The following is a 21,547-nucleotide window of genomic DNA, read 5'->3' as shown; positions in this document are numbered from 1 at the left end:
ACAACTTTTGATGTGTCTTTACAAAATTCATTTGTTATAAGATCTAAAACCACATGACATTATTTCTAGGTATAAATTTTATTGTAATACAGTTGATTCCACTTAATTGGGCTGCTGGTTAATCTGGGCAGCTGCTTTATTGGGCCAAATCTCAAAGAACGGAAACCAAACTAATAAATTAATACATAATTTAATCACTTAATTGGGACAGTAGCAGAAAAAAAATTTAGCAGTTTTCGATATATTAGTAATCTTCTGAAAATATGTAGGCACTACGTACACTAATGTCGTATAGGCATAATGGTTGGCAAAGACAAAGTGATTTTGTCTTTTGCTCGGGCAGTTCAGTTTTTCTGGAGGGGTCAGCATAGCAGGATGTATCACATAGGGCTTTTGTCTGAGGCGGATCTGAATGCGAGCTACTGACCCTACTCCAGATTGGACCAGACGATCCCCTTAAAAGCGAAGGGACAAAAACTTCCTGGACAATTTTTCGAGGTCTCTTGACTGAGTTGGAAGACAGCTAGACTTTCCTTAGAAGGTATTGTGTGCATAATTATGTCTAGATTTGGTCAGCAGCCATCCAATTGTTGAGACCAGCATTCAGAGCTGACAGATTCTATGGACACTCCCGCTGAAGTGGCCCATCTCCAAGTAAAGGAAACTGCTCAAAGGAAGACCATAAAATGACTTGGACAAACCCTTTTCTTTCTCCCTTTTTAGTTAGAACATGTTCTAACTTTTTCTTCTTCTTTAATGCTGCAGAATGGCATTTGCGACTTCATATTGATATAGTTCTCTGTCTTGCACAGTGTGTAGAATTTGTTCTGTTGTCATATGAAGCCAGGTGTTGATGTTGTCTAGCCAGGCCATTTTCGGTCTGCCTGGACATTTCTTGCCTTCACTCCTGCCCTCCAGGATGAGTGGCAGTAAATGGTATTTTTGGTGGTTCCTAGTGATGTGGCCTAGCTATTTGCATTTCCTGCTGATGGTTCTGATCAGGTCCCGGTCCGTGTGCATGTTCTGCAGGACCTGTGCATGGGTTATTTTGGCCGTCCACGGGATTTTCAGCATTCTTCGGTAGAGCCACATTTCGAAGGCCTGTAGCTTTTTTGTAGTGGCTGATGTTAGAGTCCATGTTTCTACACCATAGAGCATGATTGGCCAGATGTAGCATTTCAATGTGCATAATTTGAGCATGATGTTCAAGCTTCTGTTGGTAAGGAGTGTTTTCCATTTGGTGAATGCGTGCCCGGCTTGTTCGATTCTGCTCTTGATTTCGGCCTCGTGGTTCAGCTGGTCATCAATGAGTACTCCGAGATACTTGAAGCGGTGTACTTGCTCCAACTTTTCGTTTTTTAATTTGATCGTGATTTCGCTTGGAGTCCTGCTGACCTTCATCACCTTTGTTTTATTTTTGTTGATTCATAGCCCCCATGCTTGGCTTTCTGTGTCCACTTCATTCAAGATGGTCTGTAAATCTTGTTCGGAATCCGCTATTAGTGATGTGTCATTGGCATATATTAAGTTATTGATGTATTGTCCATTAACTTTTATGCCGATGTTCTTGTCGGCCAGTGTTTGGTCAAAAATCATTTCCGAATAGATGTTGAAAAGAATGGGAGATAATGGGCAGCCTTGCCGGACGCCTTTTTGTATTGATATTTGGTCTGTCAGGTCGTTGTCATAGCGGAGCCGGGCTGTTTGATTCTAGTAGAGAGTTGCAATAAAGTTGATATTGTTGTTCTCGAGCCCAAGTTTTCTCAGTTGGTCAATTAGGAGGTCGTGGTCTACTGAGTCGAAGGCTTTCTCATAGTCAATAAAACATATGTATACTTCTTTTTGGTGTTCATAGCACTTCTGTAGCAATATTTGTAAGCAGAAAATTGCCTCTCTGGTGCCTAGTCCCCTGCAGAAGCCAAACTGTGTGTTTCTTAGTGCATCTTCGCATTTGCATTGTATTCTTTGCTGAATCACCTTGAGGAAGACTTTTAGTACCTGGCTCATCAGACTGATCAGCCTATAGTTTTCACATTTTCGGCTGGCAGTCTTCTTTGGTAGGGCCACAAAGATTGATTGAAGCCAGTTGGATGGTATAACGTTGTTGTTGTAGATTTGATTGAACCATTTCGTTAGTTGCTGGATGTTGTAGTCTAGTTGCTTCAGCAGTTCCACATGAATCTGGTCAGGTCCACAGGCCTTGCCTGGCTTTGCTCTTCGGATGGCATGTTCCACTTCAGACGTTAGTATGTTCTAACTAAAAAGAAAAAAAGGAAAAATTATTCGATCAGGAACGGATCAAATGGTCAACCTTGTGTATGTCTCTACTATTTGGCAACACAATAGATAACTGATTGGCATAATGCTGCCAATCAGTTATCTATTGTCATGAGTCTGGCAAATTTATAGTACAAATATTTTCTGTATTTTGGTTTAATAAAGCATTAAAATAGGTACCTAATTATTATTTTTTACCTACATATTACATATTTTATTATAGAATTTATTATTAGTTTGTTTAATTGGGGCAGCCATTTAATTGGGCTAAAATGGATTAGTCCCAGTGTGTCCCAATTAAGTGGAATTGACTGTACTGAAGAAATATGTGGAAGTGATAAAAATTTCATGTATATATTAGTGTTTTCTAATTAGCCATATTCTAGTTGATTACATACATAATTTATTTGGTTGATTACATACATAACTATAGTTATGTCTGTAATCAACCAAAATAGACATACTTAAACATTGTTTAAGTTATATTAAGACCATCATTTAAGTTGATGGTCTAACTATAAGTGAGATATGGCAATCACTTTTTGACAGATTGAGTCCACTTGAAATTCCATCCAAACTTCCCCCACCCCATCTGTTCATACTCTGTATTGTATTTTTGTCAATTTATGTTGATCTCACACAGTGTAATTTGTACAATTTTATAATGCTTTTAAGAGCTTTTAATTTCAACTGTTTTGAAGAAAAGTTTTTAAACCTAATTATTTACTTCTGTTTATTAATTATATTCAAAAATTTGTTTTAAACTGTATCCAACTCTTAATCTTACCAATTTAATAATTAGTATATAGCAATAGTAATTTACATTAGTTTATTTAGTGTAATAGCAATTTACATTATTTTTTAGAAAAATTTTTTAAAAGTTTATTTACTTTGTGGTCTGAAGACCACGTGTTCTGTTACCTAACCGACTCGTAACCAACCCCTTGGGTGGTTCACAGTGTAAAGAAGGGAGAGGCACTCATAGCGTAAAAGCTTCCTGTTGTAAAAGTTAATGGGAGAAGGGGAGATATGTGGTCCAAAGATCACGTGTTCTATTGCGTGATCCTTGGGTGGGCCGCAGGGTAAAGAAAGGATGGGCCGCGTTTTCGGAAGAAAAACAGAGAGGGGGAAGGAGATCGCGCATGCTCAAGGGAAGAAGAAGGACTTTTTCGGAAGAAAGAAGAGAGAGTAGACGTGTAGACGGTAGAGTCGCGAGATTGTTTTTTTTGTGTGTGTTGTTTCTTTTGTTTTAGTGTCTGTTATAGCGAAGGGACAGAGTAGTGATTGGAAGGACTGAAATAAACTTTAAGTTCCTTGCATTGGAGTCATAGAGTGAGTGATTTATTTCATTGAAGTTTCTTTTCATTTTGTTCCTGCACGGGGAATACTCTAAAGATCGAGTACTTCCCCACATAATTGGCGTCCGCGACAGGATATGCTCTCAAGACTCCATTTTCACACCAAGTTATAGTAGTTCAGGTTGTGAAAACACGATCAATGAAAATGGAATCCGAAACCCAGGTTAGTTCAGCAGAACAGTCGGCGATGTGTCCACCGTTAATTGCCGGATACCTCGGAATGGTCCCCACATTCACAGGGACACCATCAGACATGATTTCGATTAGAGAATTTTTCTTACAATTTGAAAACGTTGCTAAGCTAGCCGCATGGAGAAAGTCGGATTACCTTACAATAGCCAGTGCTAGGTTAAAAGGGAAACCTCTAACTTTTCTTAATGAGGCCCGGGCTATGTATGGAGAAGACTATGATAAAATAAGGGAAAGAATCATTAGAAAATTTCAACAGTGTGTGAAGGACGGCGGAGAGGCTTTAAGACAATATACAGGTATTAGACAACGGAAAGAAGAGATCTATGGGAGTTCCGTGTTCGCTTATGCGAAGCGGTTGACCAAGTGATCGAGGCTAATCCACATCTTGAACCTAACAAAGGACAATTACTTTTGGATCAATTTATTAGGGGCTTAGATATTCGTTTACGTCGTGAAGTACTGAACCATCAACCCGTATCGTTTGATAAAGCAGTCGGACTGGCAGAGAAGGCTAATGAGATCGAGCAAAGGTTTTTTCGTAAAGAGAACACGTGTTACGTTAATATGGCAGAAACCACCACAAAAACTGAGGAGGATATCACCAACAATAAGGGAGCAGGTGAACACAAGGGAGGCAATTTGAGAGAAACCGTAGAGAAGCTTGTAAGACAGGTGGAAGAACTTTCGGAGAACATGAGTCGAATGACAACCATTAACAGAAAAGACCAGATCCGAGAAGCAGCAGACTATGTGTGTTACGCTTGTGGTTATCCGGGACATATTGCACGTAACTGCCTGACAAAAACAAAACAACAGTTAAACTAACAAGGGCTTGCAATAGTGGCCAGGATTGCAGGCTCAGCCATGTTTGTAAGCTGGCTCTGAACATAAGACAAAACACTAATGGTTTACCGGTATGCGGAGGAGCAATTGGGACGACGAAGGTCCGATTTCTCATCGATACAGGGTCGGAAAGGTCGTTAATGAATCTTGACACAGTAAAGATGCTATTAGACGGAGATAATTGCGAGATAGTCAACGAAACCCTATCGGTGAAGGGAATAAGTGGACCGTCTGTAACTTGTGAACCCGTAATGTGTATGAAACTCTCATGTGGTGGCAAGATCATAAAACAGAAGTTTGGGAGCGTCAAAGCAAATACGTTTGTTGATTATGACGCCATTCTTGGAATCGACTTCCTGCGAAAGTGCGAAGTGATATGCAAATTGTTATATAAAATCAGCACATGGACACAGGAAGACAAAAGTAACGAGTGTACGCTCACAGTGATGAGTCATGCCACAAGTACAGTTCCAAAGGGAATAAAAGTGGATCATATCCCTCCTCCCCACCAAAGTAAAATGCTTAACTTGATACATACCTTCTCTTCTTGCTTCTCCTCAAAGCTTGAAAACCTAACAGGAACATCAAAATTTTGCCATGATATCGAGCTATCTGAGTCTAGACCGATAAACACTCGGCAATATAGGATACCCCACATCATGCTTCCCAAGTTGAAAGAGAAAATAAACTCCTACCTGGAGGCTGGAATCATAGAAGAGAGTAATTCTCCTTGGAACTCTCCCATACACATCGTAAACAAAGACGATGGGGACATTAGATTTACGTTGGACTTACGACGGATAAATGACGTAACCATTAGTCAGGACTTCCCTATGATGAGGGTTGATGATATTCTGACACAATTCAGAGGAAGTAAGGTGTTTTCAGTCCTTGATTTGAGCTCGGGGTACTTTCAGATCCCCATCAAGAAGGAGAAAAGGGAGGTTTTTGCTTTCTCCACGCCCTGGGGGAAATATCAACTGTGTCGCATGCCCCAGGGCGGAAAAAACAGTGGTCGTTACTTCCAGAGTGTGATGAATTGCGTCTTGGCTCGTTTCATAGGACATTCGTGCTTTGTATTCCAAGACGACGTTGTCCTATTCTCTAGCGACTTAGGCGAACATATATCACTCATCCATAAAGTTATGGAGGCCATAGATAAGGCAGAACTAAAATTAAATCCAGAGAAGTGTAAATTTTGTGTTCCTGAGATAAGATACTTAGGCCACATCATAAACGGAAAGGGAATCAAACCTGATCCTGAGAACGTCAAAGCGATAACGGACGTACCGGCGCCATCTCGCACAAAGGACGTTAGAGCATTCCTCGGAATGGTCAATTATTACCGACCATTTATTCAAAATCTCGCCCATATAGTACAGCCCTTAACCGACTTAACTAAAAAGGGAGCGAAATTCGATTGGAATTATAAATGTGAAAAGAGTTTTAAGAGAATTAAAGAAATGTTACTTAACACCCAAACGTTGGGGCATCCTGATTTTGGGAGCGAATTCCTTTTGAGTACCGATGCCAGCGAGGGATGCATAGGGGCAGTGTTGAACCAGAGGGTGGGGGAGAAGGAACATGTCAGCCCAATAGGATTTTATAGTAAGAAGCTGCAAGGGAACGAGAGGATGTACTCGACTGTGGAAAAGGAATGCCTGGCCATCGTCCTAGCATTACGTCATTTTAGATATCTTGTACTTGGACGCCCGGTGATTGTTTATTCCGATCATAAACCACTAGTATTTCTACAACATATGCAGAATCACAACCGACGCCTAATGCGATGGGCCATGGAATTGAGCGAATATGATCTAACTTTGGCTCATGTAAAAGGAAAAGAGAACGTGGTTGCGGATTTTCTCTCAAGAGTTCACAGTGATGTGATTACAAATAATGTGACATCGGATCAGTCTAGACCCATGGAAGAGATTGACAAACTCATAATAAAGTCTCAGGACACCGATAAAATTTTCGGTCCAATTAAACGAAAAATTCTTGGGATAGAGAGACCAAACGACACGGTGGATATGCCTATAGAAAATTTCGATATTATCGACAGTGAACTTGTGACGATTAACCAAGTAGATGATGACTGTCGAATGATTAGAAGATGTGTTGGTGAAAGTGCAGTCAATCAAATTATTTCGACACATCATTGTCACCCCCTTGCCGGTCACATGGGAATCGCCAAAACGTTTGCTGCAGTTAAACGCCATTTCTACTTTCCGAAGATGTGGAAAAGGATAGAGGAATTCGTTAGAGTGTGCAAGGTGTGCCAGCGTTATAATCGTCACAAAGGAAAAGCCCCCGTCCAGGATTTCAAAACAGCGTCGCGCCCCATGGTCGAAGTCTCTGTTGATCTTATAGGACCACTCCCAGTAACGGAACGATCAAACCGCTATATACTCGTATTCATTGATTTATTCTCAAGATATGCTGAAGCCGTGGCCATCCCCTCCCAAGATGCAAACACAATCGCCGAGGCATTCTTTTGCAATTTCGTCTGTCGATTCGGGTGCCCGACCGTACTAATATCGGATCGAGGACCGAATTTGACATCTAGTACGATGGAGGAAGTGTGCCGAATGTTAGAGGTCAAACGAAGAGTGACGACTGCATACCGTCCCACGTCTAATGGCCTCATCGAACGGTTTAATAAAACAATTGTTGAAATTATCGCCCGCATATCAGATGGGGATAATCGTAATTGGGATACCCACCTCCCAGCAGCCATGTTCGCGTATAGAAACGCTGTAAATTCAGCCACAGGTGAGACGCCCAATTTTTTAATTTACGGTTTTGACCCCCGTTTCCCTAATGGTGACAAGATAGACAGAGTCGAGTGGAACCAGAACATAGAAAGTTACCGCTCAGATCTCGTGGAGAGACTCGAGACTGCGCATAAAATAGCGCGCGCTCTGAGTGACGAGAGCAAAAGAATGAGTCGGAAATATTGGAATAGACACCGCTCTCTCCGAAAATTTGAAGTAGGAGAATTAGTTTGGCTAGCACGACCTCTTCATGATCCTACAAAACGAAAATTCTCTGCAAAGTATTTGGGGCCTTTCCGCATAGTTGATAGGATAAACGAAGTGAACGTAAGAATAAGGGGATGTAAGGATGGGGATGACCAAACAGTCCACATTGACCGGCTCAAGAGGTATGTTGGTCCCGAGAGCAAATTGGCTAATCTTAGAAAAAAGAAAGGACGTACGCCACGAAAATTACCAGTCAGAGCTGACGAGATACGAGATAACGAAGAGGAGGAACAAATCGAACGTAGGGCATATAGACAAAGGGAAACTGTTCTACCAGAAAATGATGAGAATTATAAAGATCAAGGTGAGAGAATACCTCAAACTGAAGATAGTTTGAGTGACGGGTACAACTTGAGAAGGCGTCAAATTGACTTCCGTGCATTGAGTCGTGGAAACTACAATTAGATATTAAACTTTGTAAAGATACAAAATGTAGCATATCGGTGAGCCCAACATTACTTATAGTGTAAGAAAAAAAAAAAAAAATATTCCGTTTGTTGTTGTTGTAAAGGTTAATGGGAGGAGGGGAGATATGTGGTCTGAAGACCACGTGTTCTGTTACCTAACCGACTCGTAACCAACCCCTTGGGTGGTTCACAGTGTAAAGAAGGGAGAGGCACTCATAGCGTAAAAGCTTCCTGTTGTAAAAGTTAATGGGAGAAGGGGAGATATGTGGTCCAAAGATCACGTGTTCTATTGCGTGATCCTTGGGTGGGTCGCAGGGTAAAGTAAGGATGGGCCACGTTTTCGGAAGAAAGAAGAGAGAGTAGACGTGTAGACGGTAGAGTCGCGAGATTGGTTTTTTGTGTGTGTTGTTTCTTTTGTTTTAGTGTCTGTTATAGCGAAGGGACAGAGTAGTGATTGGAAGGACTGAAATAAACTTTAAGTTCCTTGCATTGGAGTCATAGAGTGAGTGATTTATTTCATTGAAGTTTCTTTTCATTTTGTTCCTGCACGGGGAATACTCTAAAGATCGAGTACTTCCTCACAACTTAATATTTTTTACTTATCTACTTGAATTTTATCTTATACAGCATCCTTTTCTAAACAAATTTTATAATATATTCAGTCAATTGCCCAATTTTTAATTTCAATTTGTATTTAATTATCAGCTAATGTAAGTAAAAAAAAGATTTTTAAAAAAATGTTATCTGTAAACACGTATGTATGATGTAATTTATAACTATTTTTTCTTTTGATAAGATCTGCACAAAAATTAGGACTGAAGAGGAGTTATTAAGACATGAAATGCATTTCTATTAATAAAGCCTATATCAATAAGAGGTTCTTGTATGATAAGTTACAAAAAAAAGTCAAAAAAACTTCAGGTTTTTAAAAAATCTACAGAAACTAGTATGGAACGATCAATTAAAAAATATTTTTGTACAGGTCAACTCATTCTCCAAGTGGTCAGAAGTAAAAATCATCAATTCTACAACATTTACAATAATCATCAGTGTGCTATTCTTTGTACATGGCATACCTGATACTTTTGTATGAGATAATGGCATACTTCTGTCAGTCAAGAATTTCAGGAATTCTTACAGAAAAATTCTTACATTTGTCATATTAGATCTCCTCCATATCACCCTGTGACAAATGGTCTAGATGAGCGGATCATTCAAACTGTAAAGAATTTGTTCAGATTGTGAAGTTTAGAGCGACAGGTACAAATAAATGACTAGTTTACTTAATGTGACAAAGTAATTTATTACCGCTCTAAACAAGTTTGTTGGATCCCAACAACTACAAGTAATTGACTATACATACATATGCTACGATATATTCTAACGAACAAAAGATCAACGCGCGCGACAACTATACGCGGGCCGAAACTTACAAACTAATACTTATACTAACTACAACTAAGGAAAGATGAGAAAATGGAAGATAGAAGAATGAGAAAAAAGAAGAAATACCTGGGATTTTCCTGGTCTTAAAGACTTGGGTGAGACAAATCTGATTCTTTTCTTGGGGTTAATGTTACACCTCGATGTTATGCGTCGGAGCTCTTCAATTCCTTTACTAGTTCCTTGGGGGTGAACGTAACTTTCGATCTTCTAAAGAGTCGATCGGGTGGCTACCCAAATTCCGCCCTTACTCTTCAGGACTCGAGTACAAGTTTCCCTTTTGCAACTCAGCGGTCTCCGATTAGCGTGCTAGCTATATCGAGCCTTCCTTCTGTCCGTCTGTACTCATTGAGTGTCCCGACCAAAGTGTCTCTACTCTTTGTTCATCGGCTCCAGGGCCTTGCCTCACCCTTTGTTTATGTACTCCTTTTCTCAAAATTGGCAATCCCACCCAAGGGGTAACGAACCAGAAAGACAAAGCAAGAAAGTTCTAGAAGGGGATGAGACAAAAGATAGGGAAAAGAAAGATATTAAACTAAACTTAAATCTATATTTACAATAAAAAGGTATAGCGTACAGCTACAAGATGAAATAGGAGGAGAGAAGACTGGAAAGTAAATTTATCATGTATTCTTTTAACCTTACAAATGGTGCTTCAGTCAGAAACAGAAAAATCCCCAGCAGAACTTTTAATGAACTGGAAATTGGTGACTTGCCTAGATTGTTTACATTCTGATCTAAATTTGGAAATGCATAGAAAACAAGAGTCCAAACACTTCATTGCTCCTATGTCCGATCTTCAAAGGAAGATAGGTGATCTCATGTTTTATAGAAATTAAAAGAACAATCAAAAGTGGCTGCATGTAGCTATTGCTAGCATGTCAGGATCATTGACTTGTGAAATATCAGCTCCTGTAGATGATGTAGGGCATTGACATCAAGACCAAGTAATTCCTTGTTCCTTACCAAAAGATACAGACACTGATGACACAAATTGTAAACCAAAAGAACAAATAACTGAAGGAATCAACCCTCAGTGAAAGACAAATACATGTTTGCCATCAACCAAACTATCTTGAATATTTTGTTAGAGAAGAGAAATCTAAGAGGGGAGAAAAACATTATATATTGGCAGCATCATTGCTTTGGTGTAGGGGGTATAAAAAGCAGCTAACAGAGAAACCTTGGCCCTTTGTCTAGTTAGTGTCTTTTGTAAAAGAAGTGCAATAAAGACAATTGTAAGGAGTCATGGACTTGTTTTTTTCATAGCAGTTAAGACATAATACAAATATAAGTAAAGGAATAGCATCTCTCATAACTAATTTTTTTAAGAGACAAATGATTTCCTAACTTTATCTTTTCTGTAAACTTTTAAGAAGTATACTGTATATTGAGATAGTAAAATAAAGCTATTTCTTGATCTTTGTTTTCTTCATGCTTTTCCAGTTTCTGTCTCTACATTTGTATTAGCACATTGTTCATAGAACAAGATGATATGATGTGGAAGTTAAATTGTCTTTTGCATGTGCATCTTTAATTTCTTTATTTTGAATTATGATATATCTTGCATGTTTGAAGAGATTTTAGTGATATCTGCTTATTCTAAGGAGAACTTAAGATGATCACTTTCAGTTATTTTTTTCCAAGTTTTATCACTAGTTTTATGATTTTTATCACTTTTCTTTCTACTTTTAATCTTTCTGGGGCAGAGATCTGCATGTTATTTTCCTGAGTGAAGCTGTGCACCTCAGCTAGTTTTTTATAAATTAATTTGTATTATTTTTTAATAGTGAAAATTGATTTTATTATATAGAAAGTTTGAAATTTTAGAAAGGAATAATCTGTGTATATTTTCAATTTTACATTCATAATTTGTTCATTGTATTATTGAAAAAAATATACAGGGTGCATAGGAAAGTCCCTTTAACTGGAAAATTCATGCGAACGGAGAGAGCTACAGCTATGCAAGTGAGGTAACTGTATAGTAAAGCGATTATGCCCAACCTAATGCAAACGACAGCAATACCCCTAGTGGCAAAATTTGGAAGACAGGCAGTGCAAATTGAAAACAAAAACAAATAGAGCAAACTTTCCAATTAGAAAGTTTTAGAGCATCAATTAATTAGTACAAAATGACATGTGGTTCACAAGGATAAGATAAATTGTCACCTGTATACCCAAAAATGTCCGAAAGTGGTCGGACCTTGCTGTTACTTAACATGCCATTTTGTGTAACGTTTGAAAGGAATAGCCATAGGTATGAAGAAATAAGCATAATTTATTGCATAAAATATGTACTTATGTCAATACAGTTTGATAACATCACACAAAAAACAATGGAAAGTCAAACTGTCACACAGTGATAACAAGATAATGTCGAGTATGTTCAAAAACTTGTTATCACTGTGTGACAGTTTGCCTTTTCATTGTTTTTTGTGTGATGTTATCAAACTGTATTGACATAAGTATGTGTTTTATGCAATAAATTATGCATATTTCTTCATACCTATGGCTATTCCTTTCAAACATTACACAAAATGGCATGCATCGCTTTCAGACATTTTTGGGTATACAGGTGACAATTTATCTTATCCTTGTGAACCACATGTCATTTCGTACTAATTAATTGATGCTCTAAAGCTTTCTAATTGGAAAGTTTGCTCTATTTGTTTTTGTTTTCAATTTGCACTGCCTATCTTCCAAATTTCACCACTAGGGGTATTGCTGTTGTTTGCATTAGGTTGGGCGTAATTGCTTTACTATACAGTTACCTCACTTGCATAGCTGTAGCTCTCTCCGTTCGCATGAATTTTCCAGTTAAAGGGACTTTCCTATGCACCCTGTATAATATAAAACAATATATCAATATATATCTTTCAGATTGTCTTCAAAAATGGATATGATATTTTAGATGCTCATTATTATCTTAAAGAGATATTATATTTAAGAGAAACAGATGGAATTCATTGGTTTCCATTTGCTATTCGTCTGATATCCAACTTGGTGTTATCACATATCAGTTTTGCTTTTGAAATACCAAGTCCACCAAGGTAATGATTCCAGAATTTTGTTATGAAAATCATACATATTTATTTTTTATCAATAAGAACAATTTTTCATATTTACTGCTAATTTACAAATTGTAATATGGCTATGGTAATTCAAGTAATTAATGAAATAATTGAAATATATTTACTAAACATATATCTCTTATGCATAGTCCTAGGTTCACTTTGACTATTTGTGAAGGCTGTTATTCTGATGAAATCACCACTCTCAAAGGCATTTTTCTCCTACTTCCAGGAAGTTTGTTTTTGAAGAGAAAAGCATGACAGTGGTAATGTCAGAGCAGAACTCAGGAGGGGTGAAGAAAAATCAAACTAAATGGAGAATTAGTAGAGGATGTTGACAGCTCTAGATACCTGGGAACAGAAATATCAAAGGATGGAAAGTTAAGCAAAAAAATAAATAGTAGAGTTACCATACATCTGTATGCTGTGCTCAGTCCATATTTTAAAGGCTCTGCCTGTACCATGCTTAGGAAAAATAAATAAAGTGTCAGTACCTTTCAACTGATCAAGCAGTTAATAGTTAAATCATAACCAATTAGATTTAAATCTGACAAAAGGTGTTAAATTTTTGATAATTATTATTGTACTGTATTTTTACGGATTGTCTGGCATGCTGGTCTATCTGGGGAGACCACGAAATCAAATAGTTCTGTATGGTAAAAACCAGCATGCCGAGTCATTCAGAAAATCTTTTTTTACTTTAAATATTTATGTCTGCTTTTTCTGAGTTTAAATATTTGGTATGTTTTTTCAAAATTCAATTTGTTGGCAGATCACCACTTGATATTTGGCTGTAAATGGCAAAGTTTCTTAGAGTTAACATTAGAATAATATATGAGATCTTAAAAAATTTAAGATATCACATTTTAAATTGGTGTCTATTTGACCAATGAAATTGTGCCATTTTGTACCATCTGAGTATCACAATAAATATAACAATGGTAGGCTAAAATAATCAAACTCTTTATACAGTTTTAATGTTTGTTATATTATAGTATTTGATTTATATAACTACAAAGGTTATTGGGTTGCAATTTGAAAAAATTATAGACCTATAAATTTTTGCTGTCGACGTCTGTCTTTCCTTAATCTGTAGAACAGAATTAGATATGTGAAAGTTATTTCTATATACAGGGTGTTGAATGTATTATATTTTGGTGGTTTAAGCTCAAGGGAATGAGGAGATGGAGGGTCATGTGTTGGGTCAGATTTAATGAGAATTTCACTCATTGGCATTTACAATTTTTTAGAAATTCATCTCGACTCTCAGAATTAAGCCTTTTGCCTTTTTATAATAATTTATAGTACAAAAATTATTCACACAATATATAAGCAATAATAAAAGTCTTCACATCTTGTCCTTTCTCACAACCTCAGTAATAAAACAGTCTTTACTGAGGAGTCAATCTTTTCTTTGAGGCTTCTTGTGTGTCTCATTATGTAAAAATTTTTCTTAATTACTTTCAGGCTTATTAATCCATCCTCACAGGCTCCTGTTATGTTCCATTAAATTCAGATTTTTGAACTAACTTATATTCTATTTTGTCATTAAGATAATACTTGGATAGATTAAATTTACATCATCACCAAACAATTGCCTAAATAATCGGGCTATAATTCCGCCAATTTTAAATAATTAATTTCTTACTAGAGGTAGACATTAGGTGCCATCTCTTAACTAAATTAATCAATAATTATAATTTTAATTATTTATTAAATAATTTAGAACCATCTGGAAGAAAAGAACTGACCTGGGGCAGGGCTTGAACCTGCAGCCTCTGCTTGCCATGCAATGCACTTGTCAGTTGCACCACCCAGACCTCAAGCAAGTCTTCACTTCCAGATGTATTTAAATTTGAATATAATCTGATGCAGTTAATCACGTGATGATGATTTTATATATTTATTGGGCTTTGCATTGTTATAATTAAATTTACACAACTCAGGACTAGATGAACCAAAAATTTCAAATTCTTCTTGACACCATGTCAACATCTGCATCTCATGGTTTCACAAATTTTACTAATATTTTGTTGTTGGTAGCAGCCATCTTAAATTCTTTTCTTCTGCACTTCTGAACCTCTAGTTGTGGCTGATTTAAAACAGAAATAGCTGAATTGTTTTTTAATAAAGTGGCATTATTAGGCAATATGCCCTGTTGAATGTGATATTCCAGTTTGAGTTTTAATAATTTTTGGACTTATCTTTATTTCAGACAAATGAAAAGTTTAATTAGAAAGGGGAAGATTTTTATTAAATATATTATATTTTATTTTTAATTTTGTAATAATGAGTTATAAATATTATTCATAGATGTATGCATCAAAAATATTCTATTAAACATTTTTATATTATTTTATATAGCAAGAAAGTTAGGTTGAATTTTTGTTAATAGTAAATTACACAACGCAAATCAGAAATTCAACGATCAGCTTTTAGTTAAAGGAAAATGATTTTTATTCGAAAAATGTTTTCTAAATTTTACCTTACATCTTTGATTTACTTTGTCAAATATTAAAAATGTAAAACTGTTGAAAGATGATAATATGATTTTAAAAATTTGTAATTTGTTTGATATTTTTTTTGGAAAACTGAATGTTTTTAGTACATAATTTTGAAGTGTATCTTTGAGAAGTTTTTCACTTCAATAAAATAAAATTTAAAATATAATGTGTCATTATTAACAGTGTTATTTAATATAAAAACTTTTATTTGCAGGTATTTATATTCTGCCAACAAGTCTTTCTACGAAGAACCACGGATTAAGATGTGCGGATGTTTAATATCTTCAAATTGGTATACTGTTTGTGATTTTTGTTTAAATAATCATTTAAAGATTTAAGTAAGGTTAGATAAAACTTGCTTAAGTAACAAACTGTATTATTAATAAATAAATAAAAAGTGCTGTATTGTGATAATTTAGAATTTTAAATGTAGATTTTTTTAAAAATGTTAAATGTTTGTTTGTTTATTATTTATAATTTATGTGCATTAACAAAAATGTAGTTTTTAATAATGTTACTGCATAAAGAAGAAAATTTCTTATTGGTTCAGTCAAGACTATAATTTAAAAAAATTTTAAATAATATATTTTTAGTATTTTAAAACTACAAAAAGTATTTGTAATGTTTATTGTGTAGACTATGTTCAAATTCAAATACAGTGAAGTATTTGAAGAAATCTATGTGATCAAAATGTTTTTATCATATATTTTAATATTATTTTATGATTAAAAGATATATATAAGAATTAAAATATTTAATATATTCAAGTTATAAGGAATAAAGGATATAGAGAATTCCATTCCTATATTTTATTTTAAAATTAAAAGATGCTCTTTCAGTTTGTCATATTGATTGACACAGACAAGGATATTTGAAAAGTAACGTATTTTTTTTAATTTTATACCAAATAATTAGCAGAAAAAAATGGGAAGTGCTATGTTTTCACCTGTGTTGAATGGGAATCCTCAGACTAACTAATCCTGCAGCTGTTGAAACAATGGGGGATTGCTGTACATTTATGAAAAAGGGGAGTGACATAAGGAGAGAGGGAGGGGAAGAGCAAAGTAAGTTTACAGTTTATATAAAGACTTCCATGCTGTGGGGAAGGAGTCAACATTATGGAAGTAAATAGCAGTATTTTTGCAGGCAGTCTTATAAATTTGGTTTTTTTTTGTAGCTTTGTATCAAGTTTATCCAGTTTTTGAATGGTTGTATTTTTTAATTTTTTAATATTTTAGGTAATGTTTTATTCAAACTGTATATACAAAATCTAGTATAAGGGTCGGCCCATAAATTATGTCATTTTTCTTGAAAGTTTTACTCCCCCCTCCCCATGTCCCAGTTTGTCCAAATTTCTGTAACCCCTCTACTTTTTGGATATCCAGCAAAACTCATTTCCTTTAAAACCTTTATCACTTTATCAATGATAGATACCAAAAGTAGAAATGAAACATAGAAAATTTTGAAACAAACATAATAAAATGTATAAACTGTATAAAATGTAATGAAATAAAACAGATGTCCATTGAAGTTCAATCCCTTTCCTCCCATTATTCGACTAAGTCCAATTTGTAAGGATACAGTCTATGATGCACCACAGATTTTAGTTCTTCATCTGTTTAAAATTGCTTCCTGTGAAAAAAGTTTTTCATTGGGTTGAATATGTGGTACTACAGTGCTCTGTGAGCACTAAGTCAGGGCTTACTGTATAAGTTGCAAAAGTTTCCAACTGTAAGCCACACATAATTTTTTCCTGCAATCTTTTGTATTGAAGCTGAAAGTGGATGGCCAGATTTCTATTATCACATAGGCGTGTTTGGACATTATTGCATCATTGTCAAATGTTGAAATAATCCAATCAATTTTCAGAATACATTTCTGCAATTTTGGCATGGGTTTCTGAGTTTTCATTCTTTCAACCAATAAATCATATTTTTCTGTTTCTCTAGAATGAATGATGTGATATGAGATGCAATTTTAAACAAACCTATATCATTTGCCTATGAGAAAGCAGTACCTGTTTGAATAATACTGTAAAAAAAAGAGAGTAAATTTTATGGTGGCACTAATTCTTTCAAGTCCAAATCAAAACAAATGCAATGGAAAAACCTATACATTTAAAAATTCACAAAAAATTTAGAAAATGCTTTACAATGCTTTGGGGGAGACTAAGGCTGATTGTAATGGGCAGGTACTAATACTAGCAATATCTCTTATTCTAGCAATTGACATCCTGTAATTTTACATGCATTTGCTCTATGATGTATATACATCTCTCCCTTTTGCCATATATGGAATATATTATAGTTAATGTGAAATTACAAGTAAGTAAATGTATATGTAGCATTTTTAAAAATATTGTTTTTCTGTCATTTACTTTTAAGTTTAATCTAAGTGTGGCAGTTTAAAAGGGTGATTATTGAAGATTATTGAAAAGTATAGAGCAGGGGTGGCCAACTTTTGTGCACATAAGATCTACTTTTTATCGTAAAAATGTGTTGCGATCGACTCGTTGTCATAGGCATAGTCTAAGTGGGGAGGGGAAGTGTGAAATACATACTATGTTTATACACTGTTTCAGTACGAAGTGCACTCACTGCTTATGAGTCGAGTCATAACTGCATGCATACAGTTGCGTTCGGTTACAAATATAATACATTAAGTCAAGACATTGCTAGCGAGCGACCAAAATTGGCTTGGCGATCGACCGGTCGATCGCGATGGACTTGTTGGCCACCCCTGGTAGAGGATTAGTTTTCCAGCAATTGAATGCTGCCATACAGTGGAAAAGTAGCAAGTGTAGTATGAGGTAGATTGTAATGTGTTAAATCTATAATGTGGTGTGTTTGATTTGTAACAGAACATTTAGAGACAGTTGGATGGATGAGCATTGGATGCAGTGTTTTCATTGCAAGGAGTGAGCCCACTTAATGGACAGTTGTGTTTGTGATTTTTGTGAATAATTACAGCTATTGCTTTGCTGGATATCACTGATCCACTGTATTCTCAATTTAAATTAAACACTCTTTCAGTTATGTAGTGCAGAGATCCCCAAACCTTTTTGACTCCTTTGACAATTCCTCAACTTCTTATTGATTCCCTCTTTTTTTGCTTATAAGTTAATGACAATGATATTATTCAATATTAATACTGACTCACCAGATTTATTAATCCATACAATGTTTTCATAGAGAAAATCTACTTAGTTAGTGTTGCCATAAGTTCAAAACTAGAAATCCAGGACAGTGTGAGCTGGCAGTGTGACAGACAGTAAGTATTCTGGAAAATAAATGAATAATTCTAATTAAACTAATATTCTTAATGTAGTAGGTGTGGATGCTGTGAATATTAATCTTGTGTGAATCGTCTTTGTAAGCCAAGTAATGAAATTGGTAGACGCTCCAACAGCAAACGGTTAGGGAAACTTAGTTTATTTATTCATATGCATTTCGGGTTGGTTTATTTTCCAACCCCTCTTCAGTGCTGTTAAGGAAATTACAAAAAACGTTGAGGTTTCTGACAGTATTTAGGAACACGTAAATTGGAAAATAATAAACATAGAAACTTACATATTATAAAGCTGATGCGTTATTATAAGTTGGTACAATTTTTATAATTTTTTTCCGTATTTTTAACAGGAGTGTTACAGTTACTACAACAAAAAATTTGTGATTTAATACAATATAAACAAATTTGTGATTTAATACAATTGTTAAAAATATATATATTTATATACAGTTATACATTTTATATTATTTAAATACAAACTTACATTTGGAGTGCAGGTGTTATGTTCATGATGAGAGTGAAGATGGGTAAAGACCGGAGTTTAACGGGACTTGACTGCTTACTGACATGTGTTGTAAGGTTACCGAAAGCTAAGGCAATCTGAACAGTGGGGTGTGCTGTAAATGATGTTTAACGGATGGAGGTGTCTTTTATTAGTTGGTACCATTGGGGGTTTATTGTCATACCCTCAGAAATATTAACGAGTTGCTCTTTAGGATGTTTTTTGATTTCAATATGTACTTTAAATCTCCGTTTGTAAGGATCTTTTTCAGAATGTAAAATTTTGATGTTGTTTCTATTAATTTGGCAGTTATTTTCAATTGTGTGGGTGTACCAAGGGGAAGTGTTATGTTTAAGGCGGATAGCAGCTTCATGTTCTTTGATTCTAGTATCTAATATACGGCCAGTTTCACCAATATAAATTTTCGGGTCATGGCAATTGCATTCAAGTTTGTAAACTGTTCCGATACTATTAAGGATGTCAGTCTTATTGTTGTATTGTTTGTTGAAGTTGTGGTGTATGGAGTTGGATGTTTTGTTGGTCAATGATGGAGCTAAGCTGATGTTGTCATTTTTAAGGATATTGCATTTGTCAAAGATATTTTTTATGTATGGGAAGGGTTTATATAATTTGTCTGGTTTGTGTTTGGTGTTATATCTGTGTAGCCAGTATTGTTTTTGCCATGTGTTTAATTTCGATTTGGGGTAGTCGTTAAGTAAAAATTTAGTTTCAAGTTCTTTTAATTTGTTTTTCCGGTTATTATCATTAGTAGTTCTTGTGTAAATGTTTTTTAGTTCCATGATAAAAATATTTTTTTTTAATATTTTCTGGAAGATATGAATAGTAGTTGACGGTTTTGTTAACATTACAGGGTTTTTTGTATGTTGTAAAGGAAAACTTGTTAGGTGTGTTCGTGATTGTTATGTCCAGGTAATTAATTTTGTTATTGTTTTCTGTTTCTAAGTCAAATTGGATGTTTTCGTTAATATTGTTAGCGATGTTGAGGATAATATTATCGTTTGTTATTTTGTTGTTGTATATGAGTAAGTAGTCATCTGCATATCTAATAACTAGTCTTATGCCTGGGATATTGTTTATTCTTTCATCTATGTTTTTCATGACTAACTCAGCTAGCTTAGGCCCCATCTTTGATCCCATGCTGATGCCATCTATTTGCCTATAATAGTCTTCATTAACTTTAAAATAGTTTTTTTCGTATGCAAATTGTATCAGGTTAATAAAAGTTTTATCTACATTTTGTTTAATAAGGCTTTCTTCAATTAATTTCCATTTTATGTTTGGATACATATTGATAACGTCTAGGCTTATTAATTTGGCAGTGTTTTCTTTTTTCAATTTCAGTATTCTATTAATAACATCATCGGCCTTTTTTACGCTGTGATGAGAGTAGTCTATGACTGTTAATTGTTGTTTGATATATTGTTCTAAATTGTAAAGTATAGAGAATCTAAAATCGACTAAAGGTCTGTATTTTTCTTCAATTTTGTGGGTTTTTAATCTAATATTTAGTTTGGGGGTCCTATTATTTTTGAAATTAAGAATGTGATATTTGTTGTATTCGGTAATTTTATTATTAAGGTACATGTGCTTAATTATGTTAGTTAACTCCTTTTTTATTTCTTCGTATGGGTTGTTATTTAATTTAATGTAATTTATGTTATTAATCTGTTCAATCGTTTTCTTTTTTAATTTGTTAATATCTATTATAATCAGTTGGTCGGTTTTGTCAGTTTTAATTATTGAAAGATTATTGGTTTTGAGGAATTTTATGGTATTATTTAAATAAGCTTTATATTTGTTGATTTTATGTTTATTATTTTGCTTACTGGATTTTAACGTATGGATGATCGTAGCGATTAAGTTACCTTTTTCTTCTTTTTTAATTGTTAAATCTTGGACGCATTTATCAATGTTGGCGATCATGTTAGTAGTTATATTATTGACAGGGAGGTTGTATTCGAGACCCAGTGCCAGGAGACACCTTACATATTGTGGTATTTTTACAGCCGATTGGTTTATGATTAAATTATTTAACCACGCGTTTTTTTCCCTTGGTGTTGGGTATGAGAATAACTTGTGGAGTTTCATATCTTTTTTATATTTATAATCATTCGCTATTCCTTGGTATGGGTTAACATTATAATCAGATTTGTGTAGGACCTTTCTCAATTGGTATTTAAAGTTATTCCATTTTTTATGTTTAAATCTGTTAAAAATTATAAATTGTACCAACTTATAATAATGCATCAGCTTTATAATATGTAAGTTTCTATGTTTATTATTTTCCAATTTACATGTTCCTAAATACTGTCGGAAATCTCAACGTTTTTTGTAATTTCCTTAACAGCACTGAAGAGGGGTTGGAAAATAAACCAACCCGAAATGCATATGAATAAATAAACTAAGTTTCCCTAACCGTTTGCTGTTGGAGCATCTACCAATTTCATTACTTGGCTTACAAAGACGATTCACACAAGATAAACTAATATTATCGAATAATCAATTAGTGAACATTTTTTAATTATTTGTTGAGCCAATTTGACCTGTTCAATTATGTATTTCAACTAAGCTTTTGTTAGAAAATCCAGCTGCTCCCA

The 21,547-nt window shown here is 34.9% G+C and overlaps 1 protein-coding gene across 1 annotated transcript in view; it reads left to right on the top strand.

Moving 5' to 3' along the window:
• The window catches only part of LOC136974325 (PC-esterase domain-containing protein 1A-like), an 83,947-nt gene extending 68,187 nt beyond the window's left edge, over positions 1-15,760 (top strand). Inside the window, exons 6-7 of the mRNA XM_067269181.1 lie at positions 12,445-12,614; positions 15,354-15,760. Coding sequence (XP_067125282.1) covers positions 12,445-12,614; positions 15,354-15,477 — 294 coding nt within the window. The 3' untranslated portion in view covers positions 15,478-15,760. The remainder of the gene's footprint in view (positions 1-12,444; positions 12,615-15,353) is intronic.
• The last annotated feature ends 5,787 nt before the right edge of the window (positions 15,761-21,547 follow it).

Source organism: Centruroides vittatus, unplaced genomic scaffold, assembly GCF_030686945.1.
Source record: "Centruroides vittatus isolate TY-2023 unplaced genomic scaffold, ASM3068694v2 contig_347, whole genome shotgun sequence".
Lineage (NCBI taxonomy): Eukaryota > Metazoa > Arthropoda > Arachnida > Scorpiones > Buthidae > Centruroides > Centruroides vittatus.
This window is presented reverse-complemented; position numbering and strand designations above follow the sequence as displayed.